The 20,095-nt window shown below is 38.2% G+C and overlaps 1 protein-coding gene across 7 annotated transcripts in view; it reads left to right on the top strand.

The window, feature by feature from the left end:
• The window catches only part of LOC130905349 (membrane-associated phosphatidylinositol transfer protein 2), a 71,409-nt gene that overhangs the window by 30,563 nt on the left and 20,751 nt on the right, over window positions 1-20,095 (top strand). For 2 of the 7 annotated variants that reach the window (XM_057818654.1, XM_057818652.1), the window contains exons 12-19: window positions 1,667-1,856; window positions 1,944-2,063; window positions 3,906-4,347; window positions 6,132-6,302; window positions 12,433-12,549; window positions 14,518-14,679; window positions 14,747-14,953; window positions 18,750-18,898. In XM_057818654.1, the coding sequence (XP_057674637.1) occupies window positions 1,667-1,856; window positions 1,944-2,063; window positions 3,906-4,347; window positions 6,132-6,302; window positions 12,433-12,549; window positions 14,518-14,679; window positions 14,747-14,953; window positions 18,750-18,898 (1,558 nt within the window). The remainder of the gene's footprint in view (window positions 1-1,666; window positions 1,857-1,943; window positions 2,064-3,905; window positions 4,348-6,131; window positions 6,303-12,432; window positions 12,550-14,517; window positions 14,680-14,746; window positions 14,954-18,749; window positions 18,899-20,095) is intronic. The other 5 variants (XM_057818655.1, XM_057818659.1, XM_057818658.1 and 2 more) reach the window with 5 other exon arrangements.

Raw genomic sequence — 20,095 nt, 5'->3', positions numbered from 1 at the left:
GCTAAAATCGACTAAAACTGCAAAGTTACCAAGTGTTTCTTTAACTCATTGGCCGCCATTGACGGGGAGACATCCATTTTAATTTATATTCGCAGTTGCCGTCAATGGCAGTGAATGGGTTAATAGTAAATATTTCCTTATCCATTTATTAATTAATTTCTCAAATGTTTGTTAATTTAAAAGGAAAAAAAAATTTTAAGGAAGGAAAATGACTGTAAATATGTGTGCCTCTAATTATATATATATTTTATTTTAAATTGTTTAATACCAATTATATGAAGAAAGAAACATTCTTTATTCATTAGTTATTTATTTATCTATTTGACATTTTTATAAATCAAAAAGGAATGGCCAGTAAATTATTAATAAATTAAAGAATGTATAATACATTTAAAAAGGCAATAAATAAGTCATATCTATTTAATTTAAAATGTCAAATTGTCTTTTAATTTAAAAAGCAAGAAAAAAATACAGCAAATATTATCTTTTTAAACTTTTTTACTTGTAATTAAAATTTAATTAAAAACATTCTCTCATTTGTATATTTTTTGGTTATTAAAAATGTTTTTTTTAACTGAAAAATGAAGAAAAAATGTAAATCTGATCCTTTTTTTAAATTTTTTACTTGTAATTAAAATGTTATTCAAAACACTGCCTCATTTGTATTTTTATTGTTTTTTTTTTTTTCTAAATGAAAAATGAAAAAAAAAAATTGTAAATCAGATTTTTTAAAATCATTTTTGCCTGTAATTAAATTGAAAATTAAAAAATGAAGAAAACATTATATATCCTCCTTATGTATCTATTTCTAAATCATTAGATTTCTATTTTTTTAAGTCTTCCCTAATTTCTACCACTTAAACAGTAAATACAGGGTGACCCAAAAAAAAGTTTACACTCAGTTGACTGCTTGTTTAAAAGCCATTGAAACATATCTAAATAGGTTGTCATGGTTAAGTGATACATTAAGGTCACTCAATGCAGCTGGTAATCTCTCGTCTCTACAATTCCTGTGCATCTGCTGAAAATGAAGAAAACTTTAGCTGTACCTAAATTGCTGCGTGCCGGTCTGACACCTACTGAGATTGCAGCAAATCTGAGAATATCCAGATGTGCAGTCTACAAAGTTAAAAAGAAGCTGAAAGATACTGGAACAGCCTCACGAAAACCTGGGTCTGGAAGCGAAGATCTGTGCGGACCAAAAAGTTGATTGACAAGGTGATATGTGGCCACCCCAGAGTCCAGATCTCAATCCCCTGGATTATAGCATATGGGCAACTGTGGAGGACAGTGCCTGTAAGAAGCCACAAACTTCTGTGGCAGCCTTGGAGAGGTCCATTGTTAGATCTTGGGAAAAGATGACAGCATCCTACATAAAGAAGACCTGTCAAGCATTCCGCAGTTGCCTGGAGGCTGTTGTGACACCTAAGGGAGGACACATTGAAAAATAGAGTGTACTGTACATGTTCTTTACAATAATGTATAATTTGTGATTCAATTCTAATTCTAAGACGAATAAACATGGCATTTAAGTTGTATTATGGCAGTGTTAACTTTTTTTTGGGTCACCCTGTAATGCGATTTATACGCGAACTGATTAATCGCAAAAAAAAAAAAAAAAAAACAATCGGTTGCCCAAACCTTGCGACGTGTCGTTTATTTGCAGCCTGAGTCCGTACAGCTACGACGAGGGCTGCCTGTCCAGCAGTCAGGATCACATCCCGCTGGCTGCGCTGCCACTCCTCGCTACGTCAGCGCCGCAGTACCAGGACGCCGTCGCGGCGGTCATTCTTCGAGCCAATCAGGTGTACGCCGATTTCATCAGGTCCTTGGAAGGAGCCTCCTTCAACGGACAGGTCAACACAACACTTTTGAATTTTTATTTTCACTCGCTGACGGTGCGTGACGTCCGATTCTAACTTGAGTTTGTTTTGTTTTTGCAGGTATGTCTGATTGGGGACTGCGTAGGAGGCATCCTGGGCTTTGACGCTCTGTGCAGTAGTTCTGTTCTGGTGTTGGAAAGTCCAAACAGCAGCAGGCGGGGTAGCGCCATCAGTGTGCAGGTAAGATCCATCAACTCAGTCAACAGTCTAGGGCCGCAGCTATCGAATATTTTAGTAATCGAGTAATCGACTGAAAATTCTATCGATTAATCGAGTAATCGGATAAAACTTTTTTTTTTTTTAGTCAAAGAGCAATTATAAATATACTAGGGCTGTCAAACGATTAAAATTTTTAATCGAGTTAATTATAGCTTAAAAATTAATTAATCGTAATTAATCGTAATTCAAACCATCTATAAAATATGCCATATTTTTCTGTAAATTATTGTTGGAATGGAAAGATGAGACACAAGATGGATATGTACATTCAACATACGGCACATAAGTACTGTATTTGTTTATTATAACAATAAATCAACAAGATGGCATTAACATTATTAACATTCTGTTAAAGCGATCCATGGATATAAAGACTTGTCGTTCTTAAAAGATAAATGTTAGTAGAAGTTATAGAAATTTCATATTAAAACCCCTCTTAATGTTTTCGTTTTAATAAAAATTGTAAAATTTTCAATCAAAAAATAAACTAGTAGCCCACCATTGTTAATGTCAATAATTACACAATGCTCTTGGGTGCTTAAGCCCATAAAATCAGTAAAACCAAGCACCAGCAGAGGGCGACAAAACTCCAAAAAACACAAGTAGCATGTTAGCATTGCACTGTGCTGTCATTTTAATCTGTTTGAGCGGGACATGTGCGTTAATTGCGTCAAATATTTTAACGTGATTCATTTAAAAAATAATTACCCCCCCATTAACGCGATAATTTTGACAGCCCTAAAATATACATGAGAAAAAAAGACATTTAATCCAATAATGAACCATTTTCAGTCAATCAATGTCTTTATTTTCGATGTACATTGTTGAAAACAACCAACAATTGCATCTCAGATGTGACTAGAAAAAAAATCACTGCTTTCACTCCAAAAACGTCTAGACCTTATGAAAAAACAACATATTTCTTATCTAAAAATGTAACTACGCTTGATAACACACATCACTTGAAAGCTATGTGTTTTCCCCACGTGTTTCAATTGAATTTCAATTTGTGTCAAGCTATTTTTAAGTTCTAGTTAAGTTTTAAGTTAGTCTAAACCTTAAGTGCTGATAGGATTTTGAGTTTTTGCAGTGTTCAAAATAAATGTATGATACCTGCTGTATTGGAGCACATTAGGGACCAGTGCTACTTGGTGTTTTATTCAGTGATGACTACTGAGCTAAAACTGACAGTTAGCTTTATTATGTTTTAATTTTACACACTCATCACTCTACAGTGCTGTGTTTTTACAGATTAAATAAAGCCTGTATGTAAGACACGTTAGCCACGCATCGACAGTTGTCATAATCAATAGAAACCTAGCCCTCCGAAGGGCTAACGTTACGTGAGCGAGTGACAGTAACGTTATATTTATTTGCGCTGAGAAATGTACTGCTTAAAGATGGCGGCTGTTTACTAACGCTGCCGAGACGCGGCCGAATCTGTCATTTCGCATCTAGTCCTAAATGCATGCGATATCTATGAGACGCGTCGGACACTACCTGCTACCACACTAGCATCATGCGGGCGTAGTTTTTAGCAAAGTCGGCGTAGTTTGTTGCGGCTGTCGGCTGCAGTAAGTTTTTTTGTTTGTTTTTTTTAACGCACTTGACGTCAGCGCGTTGTCCAGCATTAAAAGTAGTCCGGGCAAAACGTGATGCTCAGAACTGGCAAAATTAAATGATTCCTCAAGGTGAATAAAATTACTCGGATCAGTTTTTAAACTCGAGTTACTCGAGTTGCTCGAGTATTCGTTTCAGCTCTACAACAGTCGTAGCGTTAGCGCTAATGTCCCTCCCGGACAGGACACAGAGCTGCTATCTCCCGGCATCGTCATCAACAGCGCGTCGCTGGAAGGTAGTCGCCACCTCAGTCGGAGTAACATCGACATCCCAAGATGCTCGGGGCCCGACGATCCAAAGAAGCAACTCCCGCGCAAACGCAGCGACTCGTCCACCTACGAGCTGGACACCATTAAGCATCACCAGGCTTTCTTGTCCAGGTTAGGCGGGGACGAGACCCCGGCGCCCGTTGTGACTTATCGCCGGATTCATTTGTTGTGTTTTTACAGCCTGCACTCCAGCGTGATCCACGCGGAGACCTGTTCTCGACGCTCCAGCAGCAGCACCATGCTGGAGGGCGGCTCCTTGGGCAAATTTGACTTTGAGGTGACCGACTTCTTTCTGTTCGGATCGCCTCTGGGCCTGGTGCTGGCGCTGAGGAAGACGGTCGTTCCATCGTTGGACGGTGAGGATACGGTGTTGAGAAGCTGCGTTCGCACCAAAGTTAAACCGTTGCGCAATGACAACTCGCCAGCGCTATGCTAATTCATCGGTAAGAGTGGTTTTGCGTTCGCACAAGACCTTATGTTGCCAAAAGTTGCGAAAAAGCTCGCGAAAACAAACAAATTACAGTTTACGTAAAGTAAAAATAAGTAAAATAACAACTTTAATCTCGCATTATAATAAGGGGTTTTTTTTCCGTAATATTACGACTTTAACCTTCATGATATTGTGTAGCATTACGACCTTTTTTTAGATATATAGATAGATATTTAATATAACGTTTTTTTTCACTCATATTACAATCTATGATTAATCTCATAGTCGTACAACTATTTTCATGTAGTATTAAAAATATTGATCTTATAATATCACGTAAAGTTACGTGACATTACGATATTTTACCTCGTATATATACGAGGTATATATATTACGACTTCAATCTCATAATATCTGGTACAGTTATGTAAGATTAATTTTTCATTGAAATATTACGTAAAATTATAAGGTTTTTTTCTCTCGTAATATTACGACTTTAATTCCATATTACTTTTTTCACATGTTATGACTTCAATCTCGTAATATCTCGTAAAGTTATGTCAAATTAGTTTTTTTCCTTGTAATATTACATCAAATTGTGAGGCTTTTCTTGTAATATTATGATTTTTTTCACATATTACGACTTTAATCTTGTATTATCTCCTCAAGTTACATAACATTACGATTTTTTAATTGTATTACTGTAATAATGATTTTTTTCTCATAATATTACGACTTTTATAATATTACCATCTATGACTTTAATCTGATAATATTATGACTTTTTCTCATAATGTTATGACTTAAACCTCGCAATATTGCGTGAAATTGCATAACATTACGACTTTTTTTTTTTCAAAATATTACGTAAAGATCGGTAATATAACGATGAGTTTTTTTCTCATATTACAATCTATTCTATAACTTAAATCTCATAGTAGCACGACTCATCTCATAATATCACATAAAGTTATGTGACTTTAAAATGTTTCTGCTGATAGTTTTCCGAACAATTATGAGTTTTTTACTCGTAATATTACGACTTCCATCCCGTAATGTCTCATAAAGTTATGTAAGTAAGGTAACAATTTTTTTCCTTGAAATATTACATAAAATAATGAGTTTTTTTCTCATTATATTACACTTTAATCTCATATTACGACTTTTTTTTTTTTTACATAATATTATGACTTCAATTTCGTAATATCTTGTGACGTCATTTAAAATCACAATTTTTTTCATTGTAATATTTTGGTAAGTTACGAGGCTTTTTTTCTCGTAATATTACGATTTTAATTTCATATTACGACTTTTTTCACATAATATCACGACTTTAATCTTGTAACATCTTGTCAAGTTACATAAAATTACGATTTTTAAAAATTGTATTATTACTGAAATAATGATTTTTTTTTTCGTCATAATGTTAAGAGTTTAATCTCGTCATGTCATGTGAAGTTTTTTCTCGTAATATTACAACTTTATTTAACAATGCATGACTTTAATTTCATAATATGACTTTTTTCTTGTAATATTATGACTTTAATCTCGCAATTTCACATGAAGTTAGGTGAAATTATGACGATTACATTGACTTTGAATGGGAACCGATCGCTGTGAACGCAGCTTTTCATTACATCTCATGACTGGGTTTCAAACTCACGTCAGCCAGAAGACTAACCGCGCTGGTGTTTTCTCTTCCGAGTTTAGTGACGGCTCTCCGTCCAGCCTGCCAGCAGGTCTACAACCTGTTCCACCCGGCGGACCCTTCGGCTTCCCGTCTGGAGCCTCTCCTGGACAAACGCTTTCACTTGTTGCCCCCCTTCACCATCCCTCGCTATCAGCGCTTTCCGCTCGGAGACGGACACTCGGCTCTCCTGGGTGAGCACGCACGAGCGGCGGCTAGGTTTACCGTAATCACACCGTAATTTATAGCCTGAAATCATTCCGAACAGAATGAGCCGGAACTCTGTACACCAGTAAATCACAGTCATTGAATTGACATCCAATTCATTTTGACTGGTAGGGGGCGAATGAACAATTGTTGGATTTTTAAGCATAAAAAAATGTTGGCTTTTTGGTTTAAAAAATGATGTATTGTGACTAGTGGTTTTGACTTCTAAGACCGCTTTTAAGTTGTAAGCTATACGTTAGCATAATGCATTAAACCAGAATTTAAACCGGTGAATGCCCATGTTTGACTGCCACTGACGCAATTAGAATTGCTCCACAACAAACAGGAAGTGACCCGGTAATGCCCCAAAGTCACAAAAAGTGACCCAAAATCAAGAAAACGTGAACTGGAATCAACAGAAAGTGACCTGGAATCAACCAGAAGTGACGAGGTAATGATGCAAAATTAACGAGTGACCTAAAATGTACATGAAGTGACACGGCAAATCAACAAAAAAAATGGCCTGAAATCGACAGGAAGTGAGCCACACAATAGACTTCATAATGATATAGACGGGTCAACACCGTCATACAATGCGCCACGCCTTCAAGTAGGGGGCTTGCCCACATCAAGAGGAGGTATTCTCAAAACACGCGCACATAAGCCTGTCGCAATATGCAATAATTCCATGTATCGCACGGTAAATAAAAATGAAGGCGGTAATTTTTTTCGCTGCGATTTATCGCCTCCCGTGCGTGCGCGCGTGCGGCTGACGTGCTGTTAAAAGTTCGACATCCTTGTTACCAACTACGCAAAATGCATTTTCGTTCTGGGTCCGGCAAAAAATAGCGCTGGAGCCAATTTGTTCCCATTATATCCTATTGTTCAACGTATACCGGCTGCGTCAGTGCTCCGGATTGACTGCGGACCATCTCCGCCGGATGGATTAGGCTATTTTTTAGTTTAGTGCAGGTGGAGAAAAAAAGAAAAGGTGACGCTTACCATTGAAATGAAGATGTAAATGATAGCAAAATATAAGTATGGTGTGTGCATCCATGAACTGAGTCGACAATAGGGCCGTAGAATGCTGATCTCGCCCGGCGGTCCTCCTCCGTTCGCCAGTCTTTATAAGTTAAGGTGACAGTTCTTATTGTGGTAACATCGCCAAAGAAATCGCCAGCTTCGTCAGGTTTCTAATCATTTATTCCATCAACTCGCCGAGTGTCCACTGCTGTTGACGCCAGGATCGAAACCGAAAGTAAAATAGCGCTCTCCTGATCACCGTCAGCCCCGCGGTGCGTTCAGGTACAGCAAAAAAAGTCCGCCACATTACAACCCGATTCGTTACATTATTACAGGTACTGTACTGTATTATTATTATTATTATTATTATGTATTTCTATTTGCAATAGTAACAGCAGTATTTATTAAGGATGGAGTGAGGGTTTTTGGGCTGTGGAACGAATTAATGGAATTATAATGTATTCTTATGGGAAAATCCTGCTCGACATACGACCATTTTGACTTAAAAACAAGCTCCTGGAATGAATTAACTTCGTATGTTGAGGTACCTCTGTATTACACATGGCACGCCACAGCAGAAGCTATGAGGGGAAAGGTTTTCATTTTCCTAGATGCTTAAATTATTAAGTGGAATTTTATTTTTTTCTAAAAAAAAAAACAAAAAAAACATTTTATTTATTCTGTGTTTCTGTGCAGTATTAATATTGTTGTCTTTTACTTAACAGAAGCATGGTCTATTGTTTTTAGTTGTGATTTCATAAAAAGTATTTTTGAATTTAAGAGTAAATATTTATTGCGTTTAAATGGGTGTGCGTGATCTATTACTATATACTGTATAGAGATGTCCCGATCAATCGGCATCCCGATCGATCGGGTCCGATCACGTCATTTTCAAAGTATCGGAATCGTCAAAATAATATCGGCCATGCCTTTTTTTAATATATATATTTTAATTAAATCGTTTTCTAATTGTATTTAATGTCACAGACATAATATGTTACACTCATCCAGAGTCTTTAGTTTAGGCTTAAGGTAGGGTTATCAAAGTTATCCCGATAACGGCGGCAATTAATTTTTTAAAAAATTTTGTGTTACTTTAAAATATTTAAGGCAATTAATGCATGCGCTGCATGACCCTCTCACTCATTGTTGCGCTCAATCAGCTTTACCTTTATAGAGTGATAAAAGGCAGAGCAAAATGAGTAGAGTGAACTTTGCCAGCCTTTGGAGCCTTTTATTAATTGGCTAAAGCCTTGCAATCCTTCTCCCTTTGATTAGAAATATCATGAGAAGCAATGTGGGAAGGCAAGGTGGCAATTGATCATTGTTCTAACACCTTATGTTATTTCCCAACGCAGAGAACATATAGCAATTAGTAGCACGTTGCACAGTCATGGTTTCACTTCCCATCATGCATTTGGGATGGCCACAGTATCATTTACTGAAAGCTCAACAAATACACTAGATGGCAATATTTAGTCACAATATACAAAGTCACAAGTCTTTCTATCCGTGGATCCCTCTCACAGAAAGAATGTTAATAATGTAAATGCCATCTTGAGGATTTATTGTCATAATAAACAAATACAGTACTTATGTACTGTATGTTGAATGTATATATTCGTCCGAGTTTTATTCATTTTTTTCTTAATGCGTTGCCAAAATGTATATGATCGGGAAAAATTATCGGGAATGATTGGAATTGAATCGGGAGCAAAAAAAAGCAATCGGATTGGGAAATATTGGGATCGGCAGATATGCAAACTAAAAAGATCGCGATCGGATCGGGGGCAAAAAAACATGATCGGAACAACCCTAATACTGTATTCTCACAGTGTTATTGTAATTGTTTTTCTAATGGGGGGTGCAATAATATCGCATATCGCAATAATTCATGAAATAAATTATCGCACACTAAAATTTGTTATCGCGACAGGCCTACGCACGCAGCGATTTAACGCCGGATTTAGGTTGAAAAAGTACGAAAGCTGTACCGCATACAAACAGGAAGGATTGTCTCAGGAGTGGTTTGTTCGGGGATTCAAGGTAATTATTATATTTTTCGTACCATGCAAGCATTTTGAAACATTACGAAAAAAATCAAAGGGAGAAATTAGCTGCCACAGCATTGGCGTTATAGTTTGCAATATTTACGTAAAATAAATGCTAACTACACATTTTTTTTGCTTTTAACCAAGAATCGAGACTCTTTTACATCCGTATATATCAAGAATTCAGGGATTTAAGCATCTATTCACAAGAATTTTCAACAGAAAATACTAGTTGTTTTCATAAGGCCGCAGTTACAGTGGCTTAAAGACTAGCTGCTCATTCGACATATTTACGTAAAATAAATGCTAATTGTCCAGTTCTTCGCTCTTTTAACAAAGAATCGATACAGTTTTACGTCCATATCTATAAAGAATTCAGGGATTTACGCATTTATTCACAAGAATTTTCAATGTAAAAAGCTCTTTGTCTATTTCCACTCGGTCAGCTTTAGGCCCCCTATTAATCGGCCCCACACCCCGTGTCCCATCAATATCATTATGAAATCTATGGCCAAACATGCCAGGAAGTGACCCGAAATCAACAAGAAGTAACCTGCAAATGCCCCAAAATCATCATAAAGCCACTTAAAATCAAGAGAAAGTGACCTGGTAAAAAATTAACAGAAAGTGAACCAAAATGTACAGGAAGTGACCCGGCAAATCATCAGAAAGTTCTCCAAAACCAACAAAAAGTGATATCGATTTTCTGGATGTCAGCATATCTATAAATCATGATCTGTGTTGTCTAACGCATTAGTAGTAACGCGTTACTATAATCTGATTACTTTCTTTCAGTAACGAGTAATCTAACACGTTCATTTTTCTACACCAGTAATCTGATTAAAGTTAGTTTCCTTAGTGTCTCTGCGTTACTATTTTTCCATTGCCTCATAATGTATGTAGTATGAAGAATATTGTAGTCATGTACAAAGAGCATTTTGAATACGTACGTGTTTCCATGACAACCCCTTAGCTATTTCCTGTTTTGGTCGCGCGTCACATGTGTTGTGAGACTGAAAGGCGTGGGCCAGGCGGGTCGACATTTGAGCCGAGTGTTGAGACGTTGCGAGGGAATGTTGATCTGTGGATGTCCACGAATGAAGGTGAGTATTTTTCCTTCATTCTGGAGGGTATCAGCAAAAGGTTGGACCCCCTACATGCGCGGCCGTTTCGTAGCTTTGCCGTAGTAACGACGGGCAGTTATCGCTCCAAGTTGACAAACTTTGTTTACATCATATGCGTGTTGCACATTTATGCCGTGGGGCGATGTGTTCGTTTAGCATCTGTGGGATGTAAGTCTGATTAAGTGTAAAATGCTTCGTTGCCACCACGTTTTGTGGCCAGATTGACCGCGTGTGTATTGGGAGGAGTAATTCTGGGTTTTGCACGCGCATCCGCGCCCGCCACCACCTTTGGGATTTTGTGCAGTCAGTTTGCATTGTTTTACATTGGCACTGATATGCTGTTAACTAGAGATGTCCCGATCAATCGGGATGTCGATCGATCGGGTCCGATCACGTCATTTTCAAAAGTATCGGAATCGGCAAAAAAATATTGGGCATGCCTTTTTTTAATATATATATATATATTTTTAATTAAATCGTTTTCTAATTGTATTTAACGTTACAGACAAAATGTCTTACACTCATCCAGAGTCTTTAGTTTTGGCTCAAAGTAGGGCTATCAAATTTATCGCGTTAACGGCGGTAGTTAAATTTTTTTTAAATCAATCACGTTAAAATATTGTCGCGTTCAATCTATAATGGCGCCGATTTACCTATACATAGAGCTAAAAGGCAGCGTAAAACGAGTAGAGTGAATTTTGGCAGTCTTTGGAGCCTTTTTTTAATTGGCTAAAGTCTTACAAACCCTCTCCCTATGATTAGAAATATCGTGGGAAGCAATCTGGGGAAGAAAGGTAGCAACTGATCTTTTTCTTAACACCCTATGTTATTTCCCAACGCAGAGAAGATATATCAATTGGCACCACTACGCACAGTCATGGTTGCACTTCCCCTCATGCATTTGGGCAGAACAGTTAAATGGCTACAGTATCATTTACTGAAAGCTCAACAAATACACTAGATGGCAATATTTAGTAACAATATACAAAGTCACATTTATCCTTTAAGAATTACAAGTCTTTCTATCCGTGGATCCCTCTCACAGAAAGAATGTTAATAATGTAAATGCCATCTTGAGGATTTATTGTCATAATAAACAAATACAGTACTTATGTACTGTATGTTGAATGTATATATTCGTCCGAGTTTTATTCATTTTTTTCTTAATGTATTGCCAAAATATATATGATCGGGAAAAATTATCGGGAATGATTGGAATCGAATCGGGAGCAAAAAAAAAAAGCAATCGGATCGGGAAATATCGGGATCGGCAGATACTCCAACTAAAACGATCGGATCGGGAGCAAAAAAACATGATCGGAACAACCCTACTGTTAACCATAACCCGAAATTCAGAAGTTTTGACATTCGGCTTAATCTTAGAGGTTAGCGGGGTTTAATTGGTCGGTGGAGTTGATTTCAACAAATTCCAAGCAGTTTGTCAGATATTTGTTAGTTTCCGTAGCTCGCGCGAAATTCTAATATTTCCCTTTAAATTCAATCACCGGAAAGTCAATTACATGTGATGACATTTTTCTGTTGTCATTCTTATGTTGAGGCGGCAAAGGGAGAAAAATGGGTAAAAAGTAACTGATAGATTACTTTTAAAGTAACTTAGTTACTTTGATAATGAAGTAATCAGTAAAGTAACTAGATTACTTTTTTGAGGCGTAATCCGTAATCAGTAATTAAATTACTTTTTCAAGTAATCTGTGACAACACTGATCATGATATATCGCCATCTGTGGGGTTGATTTCACCCACTTTTAATTTCAGTACCAAAGACACTCACAAGAGGGCGACAAAAAGCAGTCTTGACAGGAAGTGTTAAAGGCATTTGAGTCGTTGTTACAGAACCATTCAATGCTCTATACTCTTTGTTTGCCACTAATGAATTAACGAGAATGTTGTACCTCCAGTGGAGACGGTGCAGAGCAACCCTCAGCTCCTGATGGAGCCGGCGCTCCATCGCAATCACGATACGGACATCAACGAAACCTCCATCGCAGTGCCTGTCCTTAACTGGCCGGCCTCCAGTGAGTTCTCACTTTTACTTTAGGGCATAGGGGTCCAAACTACGGCCTGTCGGCTAACTGGATCCACTTTTTTACTGGCCTGCAGCAAATTATGAAATATCATTGAAAAAAAAAAGATTTTCCCATGTGTTTTCCGAAACTTCTGGGTTCGCGGTGAATCAGTAACAGGCACACTTTTGCTCAATAGACAATGTTTATTGATTAGAAAATGCAGAATAAATGAGGTTTATTGATTACAATCCCACAAGAGCAAGCAAACATACATCATAAAACAAGAACAATGGCAACGATGACGCTAAACTTGAGTTTGTCGATCTCAGAATCCCCGCATTACCATTACAGCAAAACAAAATGTCCCTTAGAAATGAAAATCGCTTACCGTGACAAACGATCGGGAAGCCAACAACACTCCAGTAAAGCGTCAAAAGGACAAAAGCCAGGCGATCTGTACGTGACCCGCTGGTGAACCTCACGGGTCGCCCGGAACTGTCCGGTTTTGTAAGGACGCACCCCTCGGAGGGCGGAGAGGCCAACTTCCGCCCCCGAGCGGCGCGCCCCCGTCCAATCACAAACATTTAAGCTACTTTTGGTTCAGCCCTCTTGAAAAAGGGCTTTTCACATAGGACAGGGGTGTCCAAACGTTTTGCAAAGGGGGCCAGATTTGGCGTGGTAAAAATGTGGGGGGCCGACCTTGGTGCACGTCCTTTTTTCGTTGAACAATATATTTAAGCAAAATTTAGCAAGCCATTCAGTGTGTCTCATTTGCTTTATCATTTCTTTTAATTAAAAATTTCAACAATCTCGCAACTAGCCTTTGTGGCGTTCTCTTTCGACTCTGGCTCTTGTGAAATACTACTGCTGTGAAATTAAATTAGCTTCAAGTTGCTTCAATTTCTCGCTGTGTATCTTCCCTGTAATCTTGTCGTACATGTCAGCGTGTCTTGTTTGGTAATATCGCCTCACATTGAAATCTTTAAAAACAGCGACTGTCTCTGCAAATGAGGCAAGACAGAGTTGTTGCGTATTTTAGTGAAGAAATAGTCCAATTTCCACCTATCCTTGAAGCGTCGGCCGTCAGTCAACTTTTTTTTTGTTGTTGTTGTTGATTGTCGCCATTTTAGAAAATGGAAGTAATGGGTCACATGGAGTAATGTTGCTTAGCCCTTAAATATCTGAGACATGAAGCAATTATCAGAGAATCCCAAATTTTGAAAAATAAGGTCCTAATGAAACCTATTTTTCAAATTTGTAAAAAGAAAAGTCAAAATGAATATGTGTAATAAGCGCTCTAATATCTATAACCCATGCTAAATCATGGTTTTTACCTCATGGAACCTGCAGATGCATGTGTTGACTTGCATCCATCATTTTTTTTTTCGAAAAGAAATGTCAAAATTCTAAATTTGTCTCAAAATCATGAAATTTTAGGTGTATCAAATGTGATACATTTGGCAATAAAGGGTTAAAGTGCTGCTGCCTTTTAGTGGGTAAATGAGGAGCAGCATTTCGTGTGTAAGCTACTTCATATGCTGGTTGCAGTACTGCTGACCAATTTATGTGTGCAATCTGTGTGTGGGCCAGACGTTAGTGATTTTATGACAGAGGCTGGGGGTCGGATATAATTTGACCACAGGCCGCATTTGGCCCCCGGGCCGGACTTTGGACATGTCTGACATAGGACAAATGAGCTGTGCTGCAACAGATGCCAACTTGATGCTAGATTTGAGTTTGTCAATCTCAGAATCCCCGCGTTACGTTAGCATTTGTTTGCTTGTTTTTGATATCTGTTTGCTTGTTTTTGTGGGATTGTAATCAATAAATCTCATTTATTCTGCATTTTCTAATCAATAAACATCATCTACTGAGCAAACATGTGTTTGTTACTGATTCACCGCGAACCTAGAAATTTCGGAAAACACCATGTTTTATACATGCGACATACAATTGACCGCTCTCGTATCTCCGTAGCAGACGCTGGAGCTCACATTTCAGTGGACGCGGCCTACCCCGCGCCGTCCACGTCTCCGGGGGTCCCTCACATCCGTTGCCACCGCCGAGCGAGTGAGGCCAGCCTGGCGAGCCAGGTGTCGGGCTTGGCCGACTCGTACGCCGCCTCCAACATCGCCAACAGTAAGTAACGGGCTCGGAGTCCTTCTCTGGTTTTCGAAGCCTCGTTCAAAACTAAACATCCCTTCAGCCGGCCGGGTGAAAAAAAGGCCCAGCCTTCTGTCCCAGCTGCCTAATCCCTACCGTAAACTCGTCTCCCGGACGCCTTCGTTACGCTCGCACCGGAAAACCCGGCAGGTGTTCCCCACCGCCGCCGAGTCGGAACTCGGCTCGGACGCCGGCTCGGATGTCAGCGCTGACATCGGCTCGCCCGTGGCGCTAATAAATTTGGAGCAAGGTACCCTGGAAAGTGTAGTGTGAGGACACGAGCTGAATCCTTGTCCACCTGAGCTGTCCTTTTTCTATTCCTCCCTGGAAATAGTTTTCCTCAGTAGGAAAGGTTACACTTGCGGTCTTGTGGTGACAGACTCAACCGTGAATCGTCTAGTTTGATGATCCTACATTACTGTACAAGTGTGAATTTCTGTCTTTAGCAGGGCTGTCCAAACATTTGCGGGTGTCCTTGATCCAATCACATCATTTGTAGAGGATCGGAATTGTTGTTTTTTTTCAATTGATTTATTGTTATTTTTAAAGGGTACAACGGATAGAAAGACATGTAATTCTTAAAAGATTGTTAGAATGAGTTACAATAATTTGATATTAAATGTAGGGTTGTTCCGATCATGTTTTTTTGCTCCCGATCGTTTTAGTTTTGTATCTGCCAATCCCGATATTTCCCGATCCGATTGCTTTTTTTTGCTCCCGATTCAATTCCAATCATTCCCGATAATTTTACATTTTGGCAGTGCATTAAGAAAAAAATGAATAAAACTCGGACGAATATATACATTCAACATACAGTACATAAATACTGTATTTGTTTATTATGACAATAAATCCTCAAGATTGCATTTACATTATTAACATTCTTTCTGTGAGAGGGATCCACGGATAGAAAGACTTGTAATTATTAAAGGATAAATGTGACTTTGTATATTGTGACTAAATATTGCCATCTAGTGTATTTGTTGAGCTTTCAGTAAATGATACTGTAGCCATTTAACTGTTCTGCCCAAATGCATGATGGGAAGTGCAACCATGACTGTGCGTAGTGGTACCAATTGATATATCTTCTCTGCGTTGGGAAATAACATAGGGTGTTAAGAAAAAGATCAGTTACTACCTTTCTTCCCCACATTGCTTCCCACGATATTTCTAATCATAGGGAGAGGGACTTTAAAACCATAGCCAATTAAAAAAAGGCTGCCAAAATTCACTCTACTCATTTTACGCTGCCTTTTAGCTCTATATATAGGTAAAACGGCGCCATCACAGATTGAACGCGACAATGCGTGAGTGGGTCGTGCAGCGCATGCGTTAATTGCGTTAAATATTTTAACGTGATAAATTTTTTCAAAAAATAATTACCGCCGTTAACGGGATAAATTTGATAACCCTACCTTAAGCCTAAACTAAAGACTCTGGATGAGTGTAACATATTATGTCTGGAACGTTAAATGCAATTAGAAAACGATTTAATAAAAAAAAAAAAAAAAAAAAATATATATATATATATATATATATATATATATATATATATATATATTAAAAAAAGGCATGTCCGATATTTTTTTTGACGATTTCGATACTTTGAAAATGACGTGATCGGACCCGATCGACCGCCATTCTCTAATTAAAAGCCCTCTTAGTGTTTTTGTTTTAATAACATTTGTAAAATTTGTTTAACTAGTAGGTTGCCATTGTTGTTGACGCAATGCATTCTGGGCGGTGATGCCCCTGGGCAGCGCTGATGGGCTTCCACAGTGTCACTCTTTAGCAACATAAACATGTCGCCGGTTCGGCTCTTCCAATTTGAACCCAAGATGGAAAAGTGATGAGCTGGACAGCATTGTCGGTATTCCACAAAACGAGCAGCAAAAGCAATGAAATAAAGGTCTCCAGCCGGATTCAAACCTGGTTTCCTGTGCGTCAGACAAGCGCGTAGACCACAGGACTATACTTGTCATGTCATGATTTTCGTTATAAAGATCTATTTGGTCTATTAGCTGTAATCAGTAACAAGTCCTCTGATGAAAACCAAAATATCTGTTACAGTACAGCAAGCTTACAACAATGACATAGGGATTGCGTAAAAGGGTTTATTGAACACACAAAAAAAATACACGATCACAAAAAGGGAGACACAAAAAGGGTCCATGACAGGAGGTCGGGATCGATTTAAAAAAAAAAAAAAAAAAAAAAACTAAGGGAAAACCACGGGGAGAGGCAGACGAACAGAAAATCCAAGGCAAAGATGCAACGAAGGGGTCAAGGATACAAACTGTCAAATGGCAGCAAGTCAATATCTCGGCAAGCCGCCTAAGATCGGTTTAAAGACATTGCTGATGTGCAACTCATCCCGCAGCTCTGTAACAAAACAATCTGACCAGCAGCAGAATGTGACAAAATCATGCCAGTCGTCATACTAGCTTCGCTTGGCTAGCACAACTATTCTCCCAGTCTAGCCCAACCGCGTCATCACCCCCAGCATGCATTGCGCCCGTAAAACGTGGCGCCCTCCGTAGGTCAAACATGGACTAAATATTATAGATTTTTAAATCAATGGCAATAATATATACTGTATGTGTTTCTAATAACATATTTTTATTGAAAGAGAACAATTGTGGCTTAGTAGAGCCTTCAACTGTTTAAGTCCGAGGTTCCATTTAATTATTTACTCATTGGCTGCCATTCACGGCGGCAGATGTTCAATCCATTTGACTTAAAGGGCTGGCAGCAATTGATCGTAATTCGAATGGACGTCTAAAAAGTTACAAAATATTGCCAAAAATATATATATACAGTAGGGAGAACAAGTATTTGATACACTGCCAATGGGTTTTCCCATTGGCAGTGTATCAAATAGTTATATATACTTGTACTTGTATATATACTTTTCATACTCCACAACACTCCTGGTAAAAGCAGAAGAGGATGTACTGTAAACAGTGCAGTACTGTAACATGTTTGGAACTTTAGTTTTTCAAAATATATATATATATATATATATATTAGGGCTGTCAAATGATTAAAATTTGTAATCGAGTTAATTACAGCTTAAAAATTAATTAATCGTAATTAATCACAACTGAAACCATCTATAAAATATGCCATATTTTTCTGTAAATTATTGTTGGAATGGAAAGATAAGACACAAGGTGGATATATACATTCAACATACGGTACATAAGTACTGTATTTGTTTATTATAACAATAAATCAACAAGATGGCATTAACATTATAAACATTCTGTTAAAGCGATCCATGGATATAAAGACTTGTAGTTCTTAAAAGATAAATGTTAGTACAAGTTATAGAAATTTTATATTAAAACCCCTCTTAATGTTTTCGTTTTAATAAAATTTGTAAAATTTTCAATCAAAAAATAAACTAGTAGCCCGCCATTGTTGATGTCAATAATTACACAATGCTCATGGGTGCTGAAGCCCATAAAATCAGTCGCACCCAAGCGCTAGCAGACGGCGACAAAACTCCAAAAACATAAGTAACAAGTGGACATTGCACTGTGCTGTCATTTTAATCTGTTTGAGCAGGGCATGTGCGTTAATTGCGTCAAATATTTTAACGTGATTAATTGAAAAAATTAATTAGCGCCGATTAACGCGATAATTTTGACAGTCCTTTTTTTTTTTTTTTTTTTCGGTATTTGATCGGGACTCTGCATCGGCAGATTCTCAAAATCGAAAGTGACTTGGACTTGTGTGCAAAAATTTGTGATCGGGACATGCCTATTTTTTTTTATCATTTGCAGCAGGCCAATAAAAAACGGGCGGCTGTTTGGACACCCCTGGTCTTTAGCGTTCTTCTTTTTGTCTTGCTAGGCAGGAGCTAAAAGTCACTTTTCCACCAAGTCCAGTGATCCTCACCCATTCTCTGAGCTTTGCTCTGAAATAAGTTGAGAAGGTTGTAAACGCCCAAAATTTAAACATACGTACTGGACTTTTTGCTGGAACTGGGACTTAAATGTGCCAGTGTGCATTTTGAACATCCTTTCAATGTCATCTTGCAGTCGCCTCTCGCTGGTGGGGCAGCAAGCGGATGGACTACGCCCTCTACTGCCCCGACGCCCTGACGGCGTTCCCCACCGTGGCCCTGCCGCATCTCTTCCACGCTTCCTACTGGGAGTCTACAGACGTGGTGTCCTTTCTGCTTCGACAGGTTGGTGAACTCTTTCACTGACATTGATGGCGATAGTTGTGCAATACATTTTAAATGGGAGGTGCTGGAAGCGATTGAATGATATTGCGAGCATTCACAATATAACTGAGATCGTAATATTACTATACTGTAATTTTTTTTTTGTAGTATTGCAACGTTGTTCTCATAGTATTTCAATGTACCGCAATTTTCGGGCTATAAGCCGCTATTATTTCTCCTATTATAAATCCTGTGGCTTATAGTCCAGTGCACTTTATTTGACAGCAACGTCATAAGACCATCATAATTATGACATAGCACTGTCATGGCCATTCCTGAATGCTTATGACAGATGTCATTAAGTGTCATCCGGGATGTTATGTCACTGACTCCATTTATGTCCAGCTTGGATCTTTGACATACATTCAAAATTGAGATAATTTTCCAAAGGATACTAAATGACATCTAAGCATTGGTTAATGCCGATGACAGTGTCATGTCATAATTATGATTATCTTATGAAAGTCTTATGGCGCCACTGTCATATAAAGTATTACCAAACACCATAACTAGCAATTAATGAAACAACTGGAACAGTAACTGAAGAAATAGTTAGCACCTAACATGAATTTTGATTATTTACATCTGTAGCGCCGCAATGCATGCTAGGAGGAATGTTGGATGACAACAGTGTTGACAGCAGGTGGCAGCAAAGGTTAACTGTCTCCCCCAAAAGAGCAGTGATGGCCAAATGAAGCTTCAAGAAGCTTCCAAAATGGTTCAAAGCTTCATGGTGGTTCATTTGGTCTTATGACAGTCTTATGATGCCATTGTCAAATGAAGTGTTACCGGTAGAGATGTCCCGATCGATCGGCATCCCGATCAATCGGATCCGATCACGTCATTTTCAAAGTATCGTAATCGGCAAAAAAATATCGGCCATGCCTTTTTTAAATATATATGTATTTTTTAATTAAATCGTTTGTAATTGTATTTAACGTTACAAACATATTACACTCATCCAGAGTCTTTAGTTTAGGCTTAAGGTAGGGTTATCAAATTTATCCCGATAGCGGCGGTAATTAATAAAAAAAAAAAAAATTCCATCCATCCATCAATCAATCAATGCATGTGCTGCACGACCCACTCACGCATTATCGCGCTTAATCTGTAATGGCGCCGTTTTACCTAAATAGAGAGATAAAAGGCAGCGTATAA

The sequence above is a fragment of the Corythoichthys intestinalis genome, chromosome 17 (assembly GCF_030265065.1).
Source record: "Corythoichthys intestinalis isolate RoL2023-P3 chromosome 17, ASM3026506v1, whole genome shotgun sequence".
Taxonomy (NCBI): domain Eukaryota; kingdom Metazoa; phylum Chordata; class Actinopteri; order Syngnathiformes; family Syngnathidae; genus Corythoichthys; species Corythoichthys intestinalis.
Note: the sequence above shows the minus strand (reverse complement) of the source record. Positions and strands in the feature narration are given on the sequence as shown.